Source organism: Poecilia reticulata, linkage group LG2 (genome assembly GCF_000633615.1).
Source record: "Poecilia reticulata strain Guanapo linkage group LG2, Guppy_female_1.0+MT, whole genome shotgun sequence".
Classification (NCBI taxonomy): Eukaryota; Metazoa; Chordata; class Actinopteri; order Cyprinodontiformes; family Poeciliidae; genus Poecilia; species Poecilia reticulata.
In genome coordinates, this window is record NC_024332.1 from 40,329,952 (window position 1) to 40,353,382 (window position 23,431).

At 40.6% G+C, this 23,431-nt stretch overlaps 1 protein-coding gene across 1 annotated transcript in view; it reads right to left on the reverse strand.

Moving 5' to 3' along the window:
• Nucleotides 1-23,431, reverse strand: part of LOC103461731 (histone deacetylase 4) — a 129,827-nt gene that overhangs the window by 5,972 nt on the left and 100,424 nt on the right. Inside the window, exons 18-25 of the mRNA XM_008404080.2 lie at nucleotides 18,897-19,004; nucleotides 17,622-17,677; nucleotides 17,456-17,543; nucleotides 14,868-14,987; nucleotides 14,697-14,794; nucleotides 10,138-10,256; nucleotides 9,404-9,537; nucleotides 1,247-1,331 (exon numbers count right to left, since the gene is read on the reverse strand). Of these exons, the coding sequence (XP_008402302.1) occupies nucleotides 1,247-1,331; nucleotides 9,404-9,537; nucleotides 10,138-10,256; nucleotides 14,697-14,794; nucleotides 14,868-14,987; nucleotides 17,456-17,543; nucleotides 17,622-17,677; nucleotides 18,897-19,004 (808 nt within the window). The remainder of the gene's footprint in view (nucleotides 1-1,246; nucleotides 1,332-9,403; nucleotides 9,538-10,137; nucleotides 10,257-14,696; nucleotides 14,795-14,867; nucleotides 14,988-17,455; nucleotides 17,544-17,621; nucleotides 17,678-18,896; nucleotides 19,005-23,431) is intronic.

Genomic DNA, 23,431 nt, shown 5'->3' on the forward strand with positions numbered 1-23,431 from the left:
GTGCATTGTCTACAGATTTGAAAAACMTGTAAAAAATGAATGTTCCCCTTTTGGCATTTTTTTGTGCCAAAGGGACAAAATCGTTTATTTCATTGTTTTATATTAAGTGAATATTTTTTTTTACATTTTTTAAATCTACCAAACCTCAAATGTGGTGTCCCTCTGAATGACCATTGTTATGATTTTTCACAAAAAATAAAGAAAAAATCATAACATCTTTGCTGAAACTGGCATGTAAAATGGCAAACAAAAATAAATGAAATAAATACAAAAATATGTGTTACTTATGGTGAGGACTGAAGCTAATAAGAGCATTTATAAAACAATTAGGAGAAAAYGTATTATGTAATCATTGATTGATGTTTTTGGTCTGTAATAAATGAATGAAACTTGCATAACTCAATATATATGATTTCTCTGGCATGCATTTTGTGCATGCATTTTTCTGGCATGCATTTTTTTGTTTGTTTTTTTAGTTACTCAATATCTAAAAAAACAGTTTTTATTGCTAAAACTGTCACAGATGACTCAGGTGGAGCACAAAATGAATGACTTGGAGGGTTAAACAACTTTACATGTCAAATCTTTTTAAACAGGGATCAGCTTTTATAAAGAAGAGGTGCAAAAAAAAAWGACAATTTTGGTTCTTCAATTGTTTTTTATTGTTCACCCAAAAGTGGTGATAATATCACTGCTTTTCTTTCTCCCCTGTGATCTGTAAAACTGCTGACTTAATAACTTTCAACAGCAGGGATTTCATAGGTTATAAATGGAGGCATTAAGATTTAGAATAGCCTAATATANATTTTTCTGGCATGCATTTTTTTGTTTGTTTTTTTAGTTACTCAATATCTAAAAAAACAGTTTTTATTGCTAAAACTGTCACAGATGACTCAGGTGGAGCACAAAATGAAYGACTTGGAGGGTTAAACAACTTTACATGTCAAATCTTTTTAAACAGGGATCAGCTTTTATAAAGAAGAGGTGCAAAAAAAAAWGACAATTTTGGTTCTTCAATTGTTTTTTATTGTTCACCCAAAAGTGGTGATAATATCACTGCTTTTCTTTCTCCCCTGTGATCTGTAAAACTGMTGACTTAATAACTTTCAACAGCAGGGATTTCATAGGTTATAAATGGAGGCATTAMGATTTAGAATAGCCTAATATATAWAAAAAARAATTGACAAAATGAGAGATGTGTGAATGAGAGATGAGCTACTGGCTGCGGTGTGAGTGATCTACTCACTCTGAACCTCGATGACTTTCTCCATAGAGCGAACAGCGTTAGCATTTGGTTTCTGCTGTAGCACCTCGTAAGGAATGGGGTCCAACTGAAACAGACAGAAAATTAGATTAAAAACATTTCTGGCTTAATGTTTTCATTTCTCTACAAGCTCCACCAGACAACTCTGACACTATGTAATGTGCTTTTACTGCAATTTAATTTATGTATTCTGGAACAGATGGCAGCCTGCATCTACAGCGAGCCTCACTCAGCATCCAGGCATTTTATTTGTTGGTATTATAGCTGCAGCTTGATAAATACTCTGTGAATGAGTTCCACAGGTGTTCAGAGAGTTTTCTCCAAAACCCCATTTGACCCRACTCAGTCCCAACGCGGTTTACGGGATCATTTTTGAAATGCTGACCACAACCCACTGTTTAGTCAATCCAAGAGGTTGGGAACAATCTCAAGCTGCTGACACAATTAAAAAAAAAAATCCTGTCTGCAGATGCACGCCTCTTCCCTCTCCTCGACAGCTTTGCTACTCTTTGACATAAACTACACTGTGTGCTTTGTTCTGAGTCCCACTCGAAGGAAGCACATGGGTATACGCAGATGCGCATACTTGGAAACAGCCAGTTCATACATACACCTCAGCGAGAACGGCTAAATCTATAAAAAAAAAAGAAAAGAAAAAAAAAAAACCTCCAAGCCACAATTCAGAGCAAACAGAGCTATTCCCTCAGGTGCCTTCCTAACCCGGAATGATTTAATTTCCCCTTTGGCCGACGAGTCGTTCGACACTTTCACATCCCGTTTCGGTACACAGCCTCATTCAGCTCCACATTCCTCCTCAGACGGCACACATCCCTGTTCTGCTTTGTCATAACCCCAGAGGAACAGCACGCCAACATGGAAACATGGAAACTGAGACACGCAGAGTTAGAAAGAAGGGGAAGAAAAAAAGGTTTGGCTTGACATTTGGAGAGCACGATGCCAGAGAGGAAAAGGGGATGGTCGGTCTGGCGAGGCCAAGACTAAGAGTTTTATTTTAATTAAAGCAAATAGAGTATGGGAGGGGTCCGCTGGGCCGAGGGAGCAAGGCACTTCAGGGAGAGATGGATACTTTAATCCTGCTGTGGCACGACAGGCTACATCATGCACTTGAGGAGTATGCACGCATTCAGCTCGTGCACAGCTCTTTTAGTAACTTGTTACACGACCGACTCTTTTTCAAATAACAGGGTCCCATTAATGCTGCAACTTGAACATACTTTTTACTGCCATAAGAATCAGGGCGTCTCTTGAAGCGTCCGAAGAGCTGAGTCAGGCTCTCTGGTCCAGTACTTAATTAGTTCAGATCTCACATAAGAACAGGAACTTATTGTGTTAACAGGTATYGTCTCATCAGAACAGGAAGAATTCACATGCGGAGTACCACAAGGTTCTATCATGGGACTCCTCCTATATAATATCTACATGCTCCTTTTAGCTCATATTATAACAAGAAATATGATGATTTATCATAAATATGCAGATGTTACACAGCTCYATCTTATATTGTCACCAGTTGACTCAGAACCCATCCAAGCACTRAAGAAATGCATTGGTGCCACAACTTTCCATAACTTTCTCCAGCTGTACAGAAACAAAACTGAAGTTGTTATATTTGGACCTGAACATAGAAACTTCTGGTCCAAAGATAATAACTGAGTCAGCACACAGCTTCAGCTATTACTGCTAGAAACTAGTGATCAGGTCTGTAATCTGGGTGTGGTGATGAAATYCGACCTGAACCTTCAGAGACACATAAAGACAATTACAAAGTCGGCCTTCTGTCACCTGAAGAACATTTCCAGAATTAAAAGATGAATGTCTCAGCGAAACATAGAGAAACTCATCCATGCATTTATTTTTAGTTGCATTGATTTCTGCAATAGTGTCTTCACAGGTCTCGACTATAAACTCCACTATCAAAATCATTGAATTCATGTATTCCAGTCACACAGATCACAGGTGTAGAAATCCAAGCACCTGGGAATGCAAACTGTTTCTACAAACATAATATGTGAAATAATGGGTTGTTCTCAGATGTTTAAACTATATTTGGTGCCTTAAGAAAAAATAAATACTAAGGCTGTTCACAGAACGGTAGGAAAAATCCATGAATTAGAAACTGACACAAATGAAATGGACGCTGTATGAAAGTGGCACAACGTTCCTGTGACTGTGGCTAAGTGAGAGAAAGCAGGACTGATTCATCATTAGCATCCTAATGTTTCCACATTCGGGGACTCAGATCATCAATCTTTCAGTCAAAGTGCACTTCTCCAAAGGTTCRGCCCCTGCTGCTCCAGCTTTCCTCGGCTCCCTGTCAAAGCGAGGTCAGGGGTTCTCCTGGGTTTGCTGGAGTTCAGCTCAGAGCAGAGCTGGACGGGGGCAACTTGTCAGTTTGACTGACAGCCGGGCCTCACACTTGTAAACTTTAATGACTCTCGTCATGGTACCCCAGGGGCCCAAACTCAGCAGGTAGGTTAAAGACGCACATGAATGAGCAAAGGACACATGAAGGAATATTGTAAACAAGCCTACATTTGTTCCTGACGTCATCCGTAGCAGGAACACATTTCGCTGCTTTTACCTGCACACTGAATGTGTCGCGGTCTTAAAAGGTCAGACAGACATGTTGGATTTAATCGATCTCTKAGGATATCTACGTCCCGGCCAACAAAACCAAGACAAGCCATGAGCTGAGTGAGAGGAATGTGGCCCGGTAAAAACATTCCTAAGGGAGGCTCAAAGCAAAACAGTGGAAAGATGAGGAATTCTACTTGTTCAGCAAAATAAAGTGCACAAGGCATTCATTGTTTACCGCTTTGTCTGTGTGTACATGCTAGCAGCTGCTAAAATCGTCTGATTATGTTATGCTAACTGAACAAGGTAATCACATGCATTGTGCAAAGCAGGCGACCTTTTCAGATAAGTTTCTTCTTGGATTTTGTTTTTCTTTTGGGGGGAGGAACAGTCGGGCCTACAGGGCGACAAGAGAAGCTGAGCAATTTTACTGTAACTGAAGAGCAAACACGCTTAATGACCTCACGGACGGCTGGCAGCAATTAGCATATTAGCTAGTTGTTTATCAAATAATTGCTAACAACCATGGCTTGGAGTTGGCCGACATCTGTACTGGAGCAATCATCAATTAGTACAGAGGTCAGAGTTCACTGGCGTAGTTGCAAATGCATCATTCATGAGCTATTTACAGGAAAAAAATATTGGTGATTAAACATTAGAGAAGATGAAAAAAGGGTCAGTAGCGGAAATTTTATTTTATTTTTTTTGCATTTTATCAAACTTGAATAAGTGGTTATAAACAACACAGAGGGTATTGTTATCAAAGCATTGCTATACTGCTCACAAACAAGCTACAAAACACTATAAGTCAATACATAAAGAGAAAAATGAACATGTCTGAGGACACGTCTCCTGCTAAATTTGCCACAAAATCAAAATAAAGCTAACCACCAGTTAKATGTTTAAAAATAAAGTCTAAAAAGACACAAAATATACAATTTAACAAGAAATTTTAACAATGTTGAGAGATGTCGGTGGTTCATTCAGATTGAAGGGGAGTGAGAGAACAAGCTATTAGCAGATAACAAGAAGGCTATATGTTACAAATGTATTTAGAATGTATATCATAATAACAACATATATAATATATATATTCTGATTTTTGTATCTCCCATCACATCAATTCAAATTAAAACTGCAAAAATCCCATTAAGTGTGCAACATGGCACCACACCTGCCTTCTTGTAAAGCGAAGAATAGAACATTCAGCCCTCATGTTTGGATCAGAGATTTTTATTACGGCAGTGTTGCGGGTCGAGGAGCTTCCCAGACAATACAGAGCCTCAGATGGTTTGATGCAGCACAAACAAAAGCACAGCTGACCAGTTAACCCAKCTGTGGTTTAATGCCTGGACCCACTCGGCATTACCACACACAGACCCACATTTAGCCAAGAACTAAAGTTTATTCTGGAGGAAAAACTCGCTTAGTGGATAAGCTTGAACAAACTGTTGTCCATTGGATGCCCAGGCAGGCTGTAGTCACTCACTGTTTTTGTTTAAATTTAACTTTGGWGTTGCTATTTGAGGCTAAAACACAGTTTTAGCCGGTGAATCAAAACTAAAATAAAAAGTGGGTTTTTATTCTTGTCTTTTCTCTCGGCTCTACACCGACATTTCCCAGCAACATTCCAAAGTCATTACAGGGACCTTACTGGGGAGCATAAAAATGCTTTCTTCCTGGTGTTTCAATCTGATTTTAAGTAGTTTTTTTTTTTTTTTTTTTTACTGTCGCCCTTAGCAATCAAAGATCCAAACAACAAAAAGATCTGCTTTTGTTCAATCAGCTGACGTCATTGTTCCCAGCTGGACAAGTCGGGAAAACGTTAGAATGCAGCACTAAAATGCTGTGCTATTTACTTATCGAAGAATTTCTACGACATTCTCCAGACGAGCTCTCTGGAGAAGATTGAGTCACAACCTATTCGAATTAAATTAATCTAGAAATTAATCTCAACACATGCACATTTTGAGTAATAATAGCTTACATTGGATTCATTCTGATTTCAATCCATTTCTTTCTTCCACAGCTACAACAGTTTACAGAGCTGCTGAATTACAATAGTTTCTTCCTTCTCAACTTCAAATGATTGCTCGGTTTCCTTTAACTGTCTGATCCCTGGACCCAGACTGACCCTGCTGGAAGAGGTGTGAGGGTAAGCGTTTTCAGATGTGGGCGAGAGCKYTGCCCTGCAGGGAAGGGGGACTGGACGCCCCCTGTTGCCTCCTGCCCATTCTCAAATTCTCAGCTCAATATGACCACCACCCAGAGACCTGCTTCAAACTCCTGCAGGTAGAGGTGCCCCGCAGGCTGCTGAAATATTAGAAGCAAAGCCTCTGGCACATTTCATTATCTGGCTGCAGGGCGGTATGGTAAGAAACAAGAAACCAGTCTCTCAAACTGGATATTCAGGGAAGAGAACTATGACAGCAAAAAGAAACCGGCCCTCTGAGATGTCCTTGAGTTTCTGAAACCTTTCCAGATGTCAYAGTGTTGTTGTGATGTTACAACAGGTCTGACTAACCCTGGTGAAGATGTGCAAAGAAATCTTGGGAAGCTTTTGAGACAATTGATCATTGGTGGAAAGAAATCTTTAAACAAGGAGTTCATGTTCAATATATTCCTACTACAACACATCTGAATCAAAGGCTGAWTTACCTCCTTGGCATGTCAGCACRTTTTGCAACAGTCTGGTCATTAACCATTTATTTGAATCAGGTGTATTGGAGCAGGGGTGCATGCAGAAGTTCCTGGACAGTGGCACTCGAGGACTGGAGTTGCAGTCCTGCTTTGAACATTTTATTAATACTATGCAAACTCCCCTTTGGTCTGCAGGGCAACACTAAATCTTCTCCCATAACTTTTTATAAGCATACACAAAGTGGAGTTGACTACATCAGTGTGTCCAACTCCAGTCCTCAGGACTGCTTTCCKAAAGATTTCAGRTGCAGCTGCTTCTGCACAACTGGTTCAAATGACTGAATTGACTCCTGAACATGTCMCTTAGACATACAGGGGCTTGATAATGATCAATCRTATGTTTAAGGAAAGACCCTGTTTGACATGTAGGGTATAGATTCTTGACGACTGGCTTTGGATATCACTGCTATGGATAATATAGATGCTCAATAGTCATGCACTCCCTCTTTAAGGGAGGGTTTACATACAAGTGAACATGTTTTCAAGCAGACCAGAGTTCAYTTGTTAGGTCTGTACTGACATTTTGAGCTTTTACCCCTGACCAAATGAGTGACTGTCCAAGGAGAAACTCTGGTCCAGTTCAAATGAACCAATCAAACCATTCTAGTGTAAAAGCAGTCTGGGTCTCATCTGATGCAAGCAGTTCCATCTGAAGTCTCTTGGGTTCCGCAAAGTCTTGCATGTTTACATTTGCTATGGTAGGTGAAAAGAAGGGTTTTCCAAATCTAGCCTAATAACATTTTGTTGTGTTAAACTTTTCAGTTATGGATATAACTGTAGATACGGACATGTTTAGGTGAGCAGCTACGTTCTCGTAGAGGTTTATGAAGATCTGAATCATTCACTCAATAAAGCCCTGAGTGAGTGATGTGTACAGCTCCATTAAGTTCTGTATTCTTTAGCAGGTTTGACACAAAGGAGTATTTTCATATAACTATTCAGGCAAAGTTATTTGAGTGTTACTTGACGATCCAAATGTTCCAGTTTTTACGATTTACAAATCTCGATCCCCTTATTGTGGGACGACGTTAGTTTTTTCCCCGTCAATGCCAAARACCTCAGCTCAAATAATCTGCAGGAAGGAAACAAGTTGTCCTGGGATGACTTTAAGTGGGATTGGATTTGATTTCAAGCTGAAAATATTTTGATAGGTCTTGTACAATTGAATTTTTTYGTCAATATGAACAAAGTTTGGTTTTAAATGAAGGCTGGAAAACACACAAAACATATCTGGGCTTTATGATGTGATGTGACATGGTCATCAAAAGCACTGATATTGGGTCATATGAGGGTTAGAAGAATTGTAGATACTTATGGTTTTATATAAATCACAATCTAGACAAAGCAAAAAAATTAAACAGTTTTAGGAGAGAGTTCCCTCAAAACTGATAGCATGTATAGACAGATAGTCCAGCAGTGTAGCATTAAGCAGCCATTTTCTGCACATATATTCGAGGTTATTCTGATTATTGCCTCTGTACATAGTGCCAGTGCAAATACAGTTCAGTAAAGATAAATTACTGTAAATTGTCAACATACACTTCTGTAAATTAACATTCCTTCTTGAAGCTACATTTTGAAGATAAATAGGATAAATACGGCTACGTATTTTAAATGCAGCTCYAAATGAGTGATCTTAGAAGAGAAACTGTTCTGCTCTGTGTCACAAAGCACCAGTGTTTGTTGAGCGCCACAGATCAGCCCACACACTCCCTCAATTACTCTTCCTGCCTGGAAATCCTCGCCCTGTGACGTGTTTGTGTGCAGCGTGTGTATGCTGTTGTCCTGCTTCAGAGGTGGTGAAGACAGACAATCATGACACCAGGAAGAGATGCGGTTAACTTAAAGAGGTCGATGCAGTAATGGGAAGATTTTTCTGGCTCTTCTCAGTTTTTGTTTTAATATCTATACARCAGAAGAACCTAATATTGATCTTTTTTCATGTGGTTTTAGGCAGAAAGCTTCATTTTTTTATGAATGTGTGTTCTGTTTCATGCATTTAATTTCTTTAAAACAATGTGGTCTTTCACCAGCTGTTTGTGACAAATGCCTTGCAGTGGTATTTATAACTCCTGAGGCATTTTATTTTTTCGTTTCACAAACTTTAATAGCTATGCGTCATTTGGTGTTTTATGTGATGGACCAACACAACATAGCCTAAGACTACGGAAGGAAAATGATRCCTAGCTTTCCAATTTGTGTAAAGTATTCTTAGTATACATGAAGCTGTTCTATGAACAGAGCAAACCTTAAAGAAGGGGCTCCGGTCAGATGAAACCAAAACTGCACACTGTATATGGCAGCCTGAACAACCTTCATGGTGAAAGGCAGCATCATGCTTTGGGACGTTTCTGTGACGTGAAGATTGCATTAAATAAAGRGTAATTCTGGAGAAATAGATTGCAAAAGACTGGGATCAAGGTTCACCTTCCATCAGGACACAAAAGCCAGAACTCTTGGTCAAAGTCCAGGTGAAAATTCAATTGATAATCTGAGTCAAAACTTACAACTAAATGTACTTAAACTGTTTGCATCTGATCTGAATTTYACAAAGAATGTGCAAAATATTCAGAGTCTCGCTGTCTCTGGAAGACTCAATGCAAATGCATGCCACACTTTTTAGATTGTTATTTTAMAAAAGAAACCTATTTATTCCTTCCACTTTATACTTATGCACCAGTTTGTGTTAGTCTGCAACATCAACACATTAAAGTTGTTGGTTGTAACATGAAAACAGTGGTATGAATAATTCTACGAGACACTTTGAAACTTAATATCTGATCATTTCACAATAATCTGGGAGAAAATGTCAGCAGTTACCAAAAGCAGGTGAGCAAGACTTACCTCAATGCCGAGCAGAGCAGAAATGCAGGCTTCAGAGGCATCGCATATGGCCGTGAGGTCGTGACCCCCTTCCAGGGCAAGCACCAAGCGACCRCCGGCCAGGCCCATCAGCTGCCTGGTCAGGTAGCTGAAGCCTGAAGACAAAGGAAATCACAGCAAAGTCAGGGAAAGGAAAAAATGAATCGCTGCTGAGCTTTCAACTTCCTTTTGGGATTCTGATAAAAGCAAAAAGACAAAAAAAAATGGATGAAGGAAGGACTGAATGAGACGATGGAAGAAGAGCGGGAAAAAAAAGAGCYCTGTGGAATTACTGGAGGCCAAGAACTAGCCCTAATATGAGCCAGGTTTAATTTTAATAAACACGGCTTTGCATTTAGTCGTGGTCAAAGCCTTTGATGTTCCTCTCAGAAGTAGGAGAGCAGATGAATAAATCTATTCAAACACACTTTATTCGACCCAAATTCTACCTCATCTCCTCTTTCAGCAATCCTCTGTAAACCAGCCATCCTATTCCCTTTGACAGGCAGGAACCCTGCTCTTACTTAGGATATCCAGTGTGAACACAGGAAAGCTTTTTCTTGGCACGGCAACATCTGCTGGAGTACCAAAGAAATTCAGCTACAAATAGAGAGCGTTTCCTCGCAAAAAGGTAGTCAAAGAAGAGTTTGAAGATTTAAGTTGACAAAGAATAGAGTTTAGTAAAGTCACCAGTCATTATTGTGATCAATAGTTACATTTGGCTGTCAGTTTGTATCCTCCCAGCGGTGGGGCATGTCCGTCGACGGCATCGAAGCCAGAGGACACYAGAACCACATCTGGAGCGAACTCGTTGGCGATGGGCATCACCACCGTTCTGCAGAGACAAAACCAAACAACACAGTTTTGTTAAGAAAATCTGATGGCTTGGAGTAAATGGCAAGTTCTACATTAGCAATGTTCTGCTTCACTTCCGACGGAAATTTAGCTTTTAGCTTTATATGAAAACAAATTGAGAGTCCATGAAAGCTCAGTATTAACTGTGGTGAAGTTCACAGTGAACATCACTGCGAAAACATTTCTGGTAAGACTCAGAAACCTTTGCTCCACTCGGCAGACACGCATTTCTTTTATTTACAAGTTCCGCAGACCAAACATTCGCAGAGTCTGTTTGGACGTACAGTAATGTGACAGGAATAATTACTACACGTCCTGTTTGAAGTGGATATTCTGGAAATTTGGTGGCAGGAATAAACCCCACGGTCAAGTCAAAAGCAGCAACAGGAGGACAGATGTAATTATATGCGTGCTAATTATGTATGATGCATCTAACACTGCATGGGTGGGGTGATTGACGGCTGTTTGTATATAAATTTAATTCACTAAACAACTGGTTAGCATGGGTTCCCTGTGTTCAGACGTAAATGAGATCAACAGCGGGGCAAATGTGCAATGATTCACTGCAAATTGTGGTTGGAAAGTCCAGGGAGGTTTGTATGCTGATCCTGTTTGGAAGAAGAGGGGATGCATTATGTGCACAGGAAAGTTTTGCAAAAGAAGGTTCATCTAATCTCCATTTTTGAGTTTCTCCAGCTCCTGTTTATTGGATATCCAGAAATTATTAGAAAAGATTATGCAAGGCCCACATCCTGCCAGCCTATATCACTTCYTGCCTTTGGGAACATGTGGCTCTAGCATTTAGCAGGTATTATTTGGCTCATAAACAGCTAGGCTTTCCAGATGGCAAAACAAGTGTCTCTCCCCAGATCCCTGTGGGATTGTTGACGTTTTTATTTATTTATTTTTTTTAGGTTTCTGGGATATTTGGCCAAGTAGTATTTTGATGAGGTCTGTGACTGATGGAGTACCACAGGGTTCTGTTGCAGGTCCCCAGCACATTGCTGACCTCAGGAACATGGTGCTGGTTAGCTTGGCTGTGGGCAGGCAGCTCGCCCTGAACTCCGTAGACCACAGGTTTTTCCATCTCTTGCTCACCACCAAATTACAACCCTGAGCTCTACGCGCCCCCTCGGTCCCCCACCACAACACAAAGCTAACGCGCACACAGCTGTTTGAAGGAGAGGCGGGAGGTAGCATTACAAGGTTTTTGGAAGTCACAGACAGCAGGAATATGTGCAGCGAGTGTCACTGTACTCCTTCAAGCATGTAGCAGTATTTTAGAGAGAGATGATCAATGCATTTCAAAGAAATAGACTCTCTGGAAAGAGAACACAGACGAAACTGATGTAAGTCCTGTAGATGTGCAAAATAATCATCCCATTTAAATCCACAGCCTTGGTCTATTAGGATCTGAGCCATGCAGGACCCCACACTTAATAAAGGCAGTCAGCCACAGACGCAGTTGAGGGAAACCTTGACTACCAAGGACACCTAAACCACCATTGGCTTCCACACCTCCTCCTCCTCGTTCAGCCTTGAGCTCAGACAGAAACAGGTCTGGTTCTGAAGAGAAATACTGCTGGTGTCATCCCCCCGACCCCCGACACCCCCCAACTCTAGAATAATATCCTGACATTTAGAGAAATAAAAAGCCGGGGTAAACAATTAGACGACTGGCAAAGAAGGAAGCCAGCGGTTTCTGAGGAGCACTAATTGGGCGTGAATCAGAGGCTACGTATGCAGAGATGAAAAAAAGATGGTTTGTTAATGAAGGGGAGGGGAGAGTTTACGACTGAGCCTTAAGCGACGGGACATCCTGAGAAAAGCGGTTAGAACATTCAGAGCTGTCGGCTCGGGTCCAATCCGACTTTACTGCGATTAGAGTCACTTGTCAGTTATGCAGCGTCATCTATTGTTTGGGGTTGTTTGGTTTACCTAGCAACAGGTGAATAATGTCTATGGCTTGTTTTTTGTGCTTAGAAATTTAAAGATAATGTTTAATAGTTAATTAGATGAGACAGAAAAAAAAAACAACTAAAATCAGTTCTGTAGGATTTAGGTTTAGATGGAGATAAAAGCGATGACATCACTGAAGCTACAGTCTCATGTTATTTTTATCAGATACATTCAGACTCCCCCACCCTTTGAAATGTTGTCTGAAGGAAATATAAACTGTCAAGTAGATGCAGTCGTTTGCATCAAACCGGCAAATAAAAGGTTAAACTGCAGAGGTTGAAGGCTTTCCCTCTTCGTTCATAAAAAAAGAGAAGAAAAAAAAATCAGAAGAGAAAGAATGGAGAGTGAAAAACACACACACGCACGCTTACACTTCAAAGTCCTGTCATCTGCTGCTGCAGAGAGCTGTTCTGAATTAACTTTAATTCTCCTTCTCTCTCTTCTCTCCAAGTTCATGGTAAAGAGAAGGACTGGGGGGTGAGGGGGAGAAAATCGGAGAGAGAGAAAGAGAGACGGTGCTTCTGGTTTTCATTAGGACCAATTTTCTTATCTTTTTTTTCTCTGTGCTTTCTGGAGGCTCACACTTGATCCCCTGCAAATGCAACGTGGCGCAGGCCAGCGGAGGAATGGAAAGGTGCCGGCTGCAGGGCACGCACCCCCATCCGGCAGAAAGAGGGGGGAGGAGAGAGGCGGGAGAACCAAGACGCAACGCTTTAACAAAATGGGACTGAAAATATCATATGTTCTGTTTGTGGCTGTACAGAGCATCAAAAACATATCCACCCTCCTTTAGTGTGCTCTCCTGTGGGATTTTAACTTTTATGTGCTTTTATTTTCAACCATTGTTCACTACAAYTTTTCTTTCAAGCTCAGTTAGACTTGATGAGGAGGATCAGTATTTAAGTTTTGCCAAAGTTTCTCAATTGGATGTAGGTCTGTACTTTGATTGGGCCATTCAAACATGAAACTATAATCTCATCTTAACCATTTCACTGTAGCTGTGGATGTTTGTTTAGGGTCAATGTCCTGCTGGAAGGTGAAGTTTATTGCAGCATTTCACAGGGTTTCTTCCAGTTTTCTCCTGTATTTAGCTCCATCCATCTTCCCTTACAGACTTTTCCTGCTGAAGAAAAGCATCTCTGCACTTTCAGTCTTTTCCTCAAAGTAAAGTAGAAAGACTTTTTTTCTGATTTTTTGGAAACAATTTCCAGTTGTGAGCTATTTTGCAACAAACTGTAAGAGCTTGTAGTTGCGAAATGACAAAATGCAAAAAAGAAAAAAAGTTCCAGGAATATGAATACTTTTTGAAATCACTGTGAACAATAATTCAAAAACATCCATGTAACACAAACTTTAAACCCAAACCTTTAGTAGAAATGTATATCTAATTTTATTAAATCATCCCGATTTTGTTTGAGCATATGTATGCACTGCAAAATCACAAAGTTCCTAGTGCAAATATCTCTGTACACTTACAATAAGACAAAACTAACTTACAAGTTTTAAGCTTATAATACTGTAATACCTATTGATAAATATATACTTTTTGATCAGGTTCCACTAGCAGACAATGTCACTTATGATATAGGAAAAATATCTTGTTATAACTTAAAAAAATCTGCCAGTGAAACTAGCACATTTTTTTAAATCAATAATAGGAAATTATTGACTTAAAACAAGTTGATCTATCTTGCTGAAAACTTACTTGTAAGTTAGTTTTGTCTCGTTTCACGTGTACTAAGATGTTTGTACCAGAAACTAGACCAAGAATCTGATTTTGTATTTTTGCAGTGTGATAACCTGAAGTAGCTTTTTTTGCTTTGTGTTCCAAGTTACCGACATAAACGCTCAGATATATCGCTTGTCAGCTGTTGACATGCAGACAGAAGGGTTGAAAGGGAAGAGTAAAAAGACGAGCAGTGACTGAGAGCAAGCAGAGCTCCGATGTGCATTAGGAGGCTGAGGTGTGCTACCCGGAGGTTGCGTGCCGACGGCTGTGATAAAGACGGTCAGGCCGGTCAGTTTGATGCTCCGGCTTCAGACCAGATGGACGCACAGCTGAGAACATGGACTCATCTTCAAAGAGCCCTGGAAGGGATCCAGTCCCGCCGCGTTCAAGATGCATGAATCATAAACGGGTAGGCGACATGTACAGTGTGTGTCTGAGTGGGTGTGTGTCGGCATGTGTGGAAGTGTTGAGAGTGAGTGGGAGAAGTTTTATATTTAGTCCAAATAGAAGCCATGAGGTTTGGCTCGACGACAAGCCCCCTGCCTACTCAACGGCTCCCAGCAGAGAATATATTTATAACTTGTGGCCGATTTTTTAAAGCCAGAGCCAAAAATACAAAATGCTACAGCTGGCATTTCTTTGTTTTTCTCAGAAATAGATGCAGGAAGAAAAAAAAAAAAAAGAAAAGATCAAAGCAACTGTCAGTTAAAGTTGAAGGTAATGTTGATTTACCTGAAGGCAGCCAGATACTCTGCGTCCCCCATGGGAGGTTCGAGGCCCCCGGTAAATGCCATGTTCACGTTGAAGCCCACACCTGCACCGCTGCCCACCTGTGGGGCATAAACATGTTTCAATGTGCAGAAATGTAAATAAAACATTGGATGATGAAGGATTATGACGGACCTCATCTGGAGCGCCGCTGCCRGGGAAGAAGTTCCCGTCGTCATAGCGATGTAGAGAGAGGTACAGAACACTGGGGTCTGCGTAGAAGGCCTGCTGGGTCCCGTTGCCATGGTGAACATCCTAAAATGATTAGAAAGGAACGCAGGTTAAAGCAATCGCAAACACATTTTTGAAAATAAAATCATCATTATGAGATGACATAATGTAGTGATACGGCATTCTGCATACTGATTGACAACTTTATTTAAGCTGTGAAGAAGAACTCAAAATACATCAGTTAAAATAATATTTTACTATAGTATCGTAATCTCATAATGTATATTTTAAAATACCCAAACTAGAGATGCACTGATCTGATATTGACATCAGTATCAGTCTCGATATTGTAAAAAAAAACAAAAAAACCTCAGGATGACCATATAAAATCATRTATGTGCGGCGGATCTGTAATGATGTGGGCTTATTTATCTTCAAAAGACCCTGGGAAAGTTGTTAGACTGTATAAACTCCAGAACGTTTGTTTATATAAAGCCATGAACTGTGAATTAACTTCTTTATATAAAAATAAAACTAAACAAACTACACACATTTGTCGCTGAGTAAGTTTTAAAAAAATCTATTTATGTTAGATTGTTTAAACAACTTCACCAGCGCTCAATTCAAGTGTGGCTCAAGGAACCTATCTAACGGTTGCCATGGTAGTTCCCGCCCTTTTCTGGGATTAGTTATTACAGGATAACATTACACAATACGCTTTATTAGTCAGGCAGAAACAAAACAAGAACAAAAGACTAAGTCTTAAATGACTAGTTACTCTGACACAAACCATAACATCCAGAAACCATTCTTAAATTATAAGAGGCTGGATATTTTTTTTGTTTTTATCTGTAGTTTATTATGTTGGAGATCAGACAGCTTAAATAAATCTTTTACCGACAGTTTTGAAGGGAAAATTCAGAGTTTAAATGTAATGGGAGTAAATTAGAGGTTTTTGTGCACACTGGATGGTTTGTGGTGATTTCAGAGAAATGTCTTCCAGCATTGACAGACTCCCGGTGTAGGTGTGTCGGCTCCCTAAACGAATAAATAAAGTTTTGACAAACTGTCCCCGTGACGGCTCCGTCACATTGAACTAACTGAATACAGAGAGAGTAAATGTCACACTGCAACTAAGCTGTGGCTTTGAAACGGTCTTAAAAGACTCAATAAAACACTCATCGTTAATAGCTGCTTACTTTCACCAACAACATGGCATCAATTAAATGATCTCATCTGTTGAATTTAAGAATGATTTGAAACATAAGAGTCTAAAAAATGTTGTTTCAGCTGGAGGAGAGTGGCTTGATGACGACGACGCTCTGCTCCATCTGTGACAGACAAGGAGGAAATGAAAGGGACCTTCAACGGGCTTTAGGGAGTAACCACAACCAGCCGGGGAGCAAGGCTCCTGGACATGAGGTGGCCTTTGTCGTATAGATCACTGAAAGGAGAGGATCTGACCTGAAGAGCGTAAAGGAAGTGAAGGTTCCATTTATTTTTCTGTAGTGTTGAGGTAAATTWGCAAAAGGTGGTAAATTTGCAAAAGGTGGTGGAAATGAGACGTGAAATGAAACAGTAACTAAAGCTGTGCTGTTGGAACCACCAAGTGGATATTTCTTTATATATAAGTGCTTAAAAAGCCACAGTACATATTTCAACAGTACTACCAGTAATTCACAATGTGTCTTTCAATGGTTTCCTGCAAGAATGGGACATTTATTTTTGAGATGGAGCAATGTCACATGTGAAAGATTTTACCATTTGCTGATAAATTGTATTTTTAATAAGAAGATTCCATAATTATTTAACTACAACATGTAAAATAATTAATACTCTAAAATAGTTAATACTCTTACTTTCCCCAAAGATCCAGCTTCTCACAAATTTACAATCCAAGAATGAGGGACGTTCATGACAGATAATTAAAGAGGTTAATAAGCAGCAATTGTAATAAAGCAGGAATCTTATCAGGTAAGAAAGTGTGTTGCATTTAACCCTCATCCATTCACAACTGTGACAAGTAAAACAAAGAGAAGTTATTTTGAAAAAAAAAACATTTGAATTTTTAGCTATTTTTCTTCACTGCTGGTGGAGTTTATGTGCAATTATTCTGTTGAAAAATTGTTGCCTGTACTAACAGGACAACAAATTTGATTTGAATGTTGCCGGAAATTCATCACAAGTCATGATTTACCAMRATGGGAAATCACAAGTAAATCCAGCTCACYACAGATATCTTTTAAATCCCTGGGTGGGGTGCTGGTCTGTGAGGTCTCAGACATTTMTCCTGCCTCCCTGGTYTTCCCCACATTAATCTTTCACTTATGAACACACACACMACCTGGAGAGTTTGCTTCCACTCCTTTAATTYTTACTGGCCAAWAGGATGCCTAAGTTTCACAAAGAGTGTCATCAATTCAGCAACTTTTGGCAGTTTTTTGTAAAATGCATGACTAAAAGAAAGTAGGCGGCTGCCGAGTATTTTTAAACTGGTGTGATTTTGTAAATCAAACAGGGAAAAAAAATGAGACCAGTTTAATTTGACTCACCCAGTCAACTATGAGGATTTTGCTGACATTAAGCCTCTGCTGCAGGAGCTTGGCTGCAATGGCGACAGAGTTGAAATAACAGAAGCCCCTACAAAATATAAACAAAACGGTGTTATCATGTTTAAAATCTGAAATCAAACTCTTATATAATCTGAAAACTACTCACATTGGTGTGCTCTCCTCAGCGTGGTGTCCGGGAGGCCGAACTACAGCAAAACCGTTCTGGAAGCAAAAGCAAGGTGGTCAGGAAGTGACAAGTTTGATCCTGACCTCGAATCAGAGAGCAGAAATGTGTGCACACACGCAACCCAGGCTGATTTGGGTCAGATTTTGGATGCAGCACTTGCATCAACTGATYTAGGAGTCTCGCATTGCTTACGGGGGACAGTAGATAAGACGTCTGGGCTGATGCAGAGCGATGCAAGCTGGACTAATGATGTTGAGTCAGCTGCTGCGCATTAGCAACCAGCCGGATGATTACTGAGGTGACAAGAGCCTCAGCTGGTTTCAGGACATTTTAACATTTGCATGAAAGTGAGAGTAAGTGCAATGATGAGACGGAAGGGGGTTCCTTCCCACTGCCAAGTCAAGACAGGAGAATGACTATTGACAGAAAAAGATGTGTGTGAAGGCAGGAAAGTGTGTGTGCTCTCTGAGAAGCTGTTGGTGCAGGTGGAGCTTGGTCGTTAATTTGGTAGTGGAGGATCCTCTGAGGGAAACTTTAGTGGGAATGTGTGCGCACAAGTTTGACAGTTTGCCAAGTCTAYACCCGTGAACTTAAAAATGTAGCCGTTTCCCTTTCAAGCAAAACACAACTTTTCCTTTCATTTCAGTCAGATACCATCAAGTATCGAGCAGAAGCACGGATCAAGGCCATGTCTGAATGATCTCAGTTCCAGGGAAAGAACTGTGTGGGTATCCGCATGGCGTGCTACTGTCTCACTCTCAGGAATGTCATTAGTCTGCGGTGTGTTGGTGCTAAGTTAACACCCTGTGCGTCAGCTGCTCCGCAGGTGGCCTTGGTGTAAGACTAATAAAAGAGGCCTGTTAGTGGGGCCTGCTGGCGTTTGCAGAGCCTGAGCGCGGGTCTCCCCGCTGCGTTCAAACAGCCCCTCCCAAAGACGCATGGAGGCTGGCTGAGAGGGGGATGCAGCATCGCAGGGTGGGGATGTCTGTCTGGAAGGTGCTAATGATGAAGCMAAGGTGTGACGGGGTGCAGTATTGTTTCTGAAAAGATTCCTGGACCAGGTTCTCATGGACATGAGGCAAATTTATAACATTTAATTTGGTTTCTCACTTTTAAGAAATCTCAACAAACTTTGCTTTATGCCCAATTTTCTTCTTCCCTACATCCAGAGACTACTAAACCCCGCTCTGAAAACCAACCATCGTGACGCCCAGCGTCAGCAAGCAGTCAGGTTGAAGGTGACTCTAAACACACCTTCAGCTCTCCTGTTGCTACTTTGAAAACCAGCTCCACCACTGAGCCGACGGCCAGTCGAGCAGCCGTAGACGAATGGATCTCATTCCAGATTGTGTCGCTGTCCACCTGCAAACACACAAATACAAAAATATTTGTTGTTTAAATGACGTTTTAACAGGAGAAAAAGAAAAAGAATACTGGGGGTTTCATTTCAAAGTTCCACACTTTATCCAGTTCAAACTTCCAGATTCATCATTTGATTTTCAGTATAAATATAAAGGATGTTAATTTATTGTCCATATTTCTGCAGAGGTCAGTCTTTAAATCTGTTAGCTGTAAAAATGCTAAACAAAAAATAAGGTTTGAATGACAGAAAATTTGACATTCAGTTGGGTTAGCAATGTAAGAACAGACACATGGATAATAAACTAACTGTAACCTGCAAACACACACCCACACACACACACACACACACACACACACACACACGCACACACACACACACACACACACGCTCTGTCAGCAGAGTAACATACAATGGAACCACTGTGTTTCATGCAGTTTCTTTTTTGCAGATTTACTTTATATTTTTCTGTCAAACATAAGTCCAAATTGTTTGTGGAAAAAATTACCTAAGTTTTTTCTAGAACATATCTACAATATTCAAAATAAATTGTAACTTGAAAAGCTGAAATATGAATCTTTGCTCTCGATGCTACTTGATACTTTATTGGTTGTTATTTACAAAGAAGCCAGGATCACTATTCATTTTCCTTAGTGCTGATTGGCTGAACCCCCAAGAGCAGAGATAAGTTCAACTGTGACTGTTAGTTTCTGTGACGGTGCTGAGATGCAGATTTAGTTATATGTGGTGTTTCAATTGTTAAAATACAAAATTATAAGCATTTTTAGAGGAGGTCTGGATTGTTTCGCAGGAGGTTATGGTCCTGTGAATACTGGGGGTCCAACTTGTATATCCAAGGCTTGTAGAAACACATAAATATATAACAAGGGTATTTTATACATACACCCAAACACTTCAGGACGCAAACTCATAACAACTGAAAACACATTTAAAATCACTTATTTTACGTCATATTTAAGGATCGCATTTAGTCGTGCAGTGTGTCTGCTCTGGAGAAACTGGAACATGCATTTATTGGGAGAATACAATGAACAATATGCTCATAAACATATATTTAGAAGCTTATTCAGGCACTTGCAGAKTTTTAATTGAAGGCAATAACTCGTRGTCATAATGTAACACTGCACAGTGAGCTAAAWAACAAAATAAGTCTGTCTGTTACTGCTATATGAGACATTGTCCTTAATTTACAGAGTGCCTGGCATCGCCATTTACTACAACTGTATAGAGAGCGTAATTATAAGAGCCRCTGTAAAATGATGCATTTATTTGTTTTGGTTTCTTGTTTGGAAAGAAAAAAAAAAACAGTCCTCCAGCTCGATTGTTCGTGCAGCACGTTTGTGTGTTTGTGTTGGAGGATGCTAAGCCTCAGGTTCACCATGCAGAGGTCAGGGCTGATTAATGCTGAGGCACGTCTGGCCGTCAGCCCCCATACGCACGCATGTACACACCCTCGCTTTTCAAGCCAAGTGGAGYACAATGCGTTCGGTGATTGATTGTACACAGGGCTGCACAGAGGATAATATATACTCCCTCCATCAGTCAYGGCAGATACTGCGGGCAGATGGAGCGCGTGATAAACACAGAGAGAAGACGCTGGCAGAGGAAAAGAAGAAAACAGGAGGTCTTTGTGTCACACATGTGCAGAGTAGCTGAAGGAGGAGATCTGGGAAGACCAACCAATGTAAGCTCTTCTAAACTCACTATGCTAGTTTAAACCTGTCAGTTGATAGATGCAGCTGAACATGAATATTTGCCGTTGATTCAACTACTTAGTCCAACAGCCAATCAGCGGACAGCATTTAAGCCGGCTGGTCCGTCTTTCCTCCTTTCTCCAGTGATGGGACTCATCAAGTGTGGATGATTGCGCCATAATAACATCCACAGCAAGAGCCAAGAAAGACTGCATCGTGAAATAAAACTGCAAAGCCTTTGTTGAAGTCTAAAGAAACAAAAACAGAAAGAAGTGAGAGATTGGAACTGCTGGGGAGAATCTAATGGATGGAAAAGTGAATGAAACATTATGCCCATGAGAAAAATCAGGTAAGTTTAAAGGCCTCCAACTGCCAGCTCTTAAATGGTTGAAKATTAATTTTGGTCAACTGTTGTTCATTCATCATTGTGTCATTRTCTGCAYGACTCCAAAGCAGCAAAGCTTTAGTTATTTGAAAGAGAAAATCTCATTTGAGTCTAGAATYTTTGGTCGACTCAATAAATGAAAGGAGCTGAGCTCTTGTGGCTGCAACAKAAACCCARAGCATTAGCACTTCAACACCCACTTGACAGTTTATATAGGCAGCTTGCACTGATATGCTGTGTTTTGTATTGTTAAGATATAAACACTTTGTTGACTCATTTACGTAAGGAAGATGGGAGCCTGGTGATTCTTTTCCTTTATTAGAAGAATGGGACTGGTCACAACATGGTCACTGAAGAGTAAACGGTATTATCCGGAGATAATGCCTTTTAACTCAGGATAAAAGGCATTAAATTCAGAGTGATGATAAGATTGATACGGTTCAATGACATGTCAACAAAATCACATCAATAAGTCCATAAGGTGGTTCCAGTCCCAAAKAAACAGCCTAWTGATGCATTGCACTATCAATTAAGATTGTCCAGACATTGTTGTGATAATTATACTGTGTGTCGATTCTATGCATTTCTCTTAGTGTTGCACTATTGGAGCCAAATTAAAAAGCTTTTTAACTTAAGTCGAAGAAATTTGTTCTGCATTTAATACCTTATGGTGCAAAATCAACAATTCCTACAGCGTTAAAACCTGAACTGGGTAATTCTACACTGAACAGAAACTGAGAGTGAGTGAATCAATCAATCAATCAATCAATCAATCCATCCATCCATTTTCTTTACACCCTTGTCCCTTAGTGGGGTCGGGAGGGTTGCTGGTGCCTATCTCCAGACTGGACAGGTCGCCAGTCTGTCGCAGGGCAGCACAGAGACACACAGGACAAACAACCATGCACACACACATTCGCACCTAGGGACAATTTAGACAGACCAATTAACMTGACAGTCATGTTTTTGGACTGTGGGAGGAAACCGGAGTACCCGGAGAAAACCCACACATGCACAGGGAGAACATGCAAACTCCATGCAGAAAGACCGGGRCCGGGAATCGAACCCAGAACCTTCTTGCTGCAAGGCAACAGCWCTACCAACTGCGCCACTGTGCAGCCTTCTGAGAGTGATTTGTTATTGGTGATTTGTTACTTGTGAAACTTTTAGATTGAGGAAAATATTTGGATTCCTGGTTTTCCATTTTGTCTAATTCACACAAACTCCATATCGATCTCCTGTCATGAGTTGGATGTGTTGCTATGCCCTTCCTGGCAACTGTATTTGGAAATAACCTCCTAAGCTTTTCCAGATTGATATCTTTCCCTCTTGGYGTCGTGTCCACCCTCAGCTGTAAGCTTCAGAGCAGAAAAGTACCAAAACTCCTGCTTTTATAGAGTTGCTCTGAACTGACGACGRCCAATTATTCACATGCATTCGAACAGCAGCACCTGACTCTTAGCTTCCCTCTTCAAGCCTATGGAAGCAGGATGCCTGTGTGTTATTAGTCCAGACAATGACAGAGTGAAAGGCAAAGTGAGTAAAAAGGGAAGTGAATTTAAAACACAAATCAGAGTAATGATGCTGTACTGAAGCTGAATGATGCAGACAATTTATTGTTTCCCGTGTTGATGTTGCCTTCAGCAGGGAATTAAGAGAATAACTGCTGAAAAAAAAAAATCTGAAATGGGAAGATTTGTCAGAGCCGTGCAGGAGCGGGAATGTGCTGGAATAATGAAACGACGAATCTCCACAAGCTGACAGTCTAATTTCAGACACCCCCTCCTTCCTCTGTAAGCATGTGTGTATTTGTGTGTATAACGTGTATAACAGGAAGACAACAATTTGGTCCCATTTGCCATTATAAAGAGCAGATCTGCGCGGCACTCCAGCTCCCTTTTTTCCTCCCAAAGTAGAGAGGAAGTCAAATTTAGGAAGAGATAACCTGGAGGTACGCTCGGGCTTGATTGGCCTTAAAATTATTAACCGTGYGAAAAACACCAGCAAATACCCAGCTGTGATTACGTTGGGTATGGAAGAGAGCTCTCAGAGATGTAAATGGGCACAAAGATCACCAGGAGAGCACACAAACATCCAGAAAAACACAATCAGYGCCTCCACCAGCACACAYACAAAGAAAGAAAGAACATCTGGTTATAATTTCAAGCGCAGCGGAAAGGCAAGCAACAGCTTTTGTTTGCCTCTAGTCCTTGAGGGGCGGTGGTTTTATGTGTGTTTGTGTGTGTGAGTTTGTGAGAGAAATGGGAGCGTTTCTGAATCCGTGGGGCGATACGGAGAGCGTGGGCGACCGCCGCTCTGTTGTTTCACT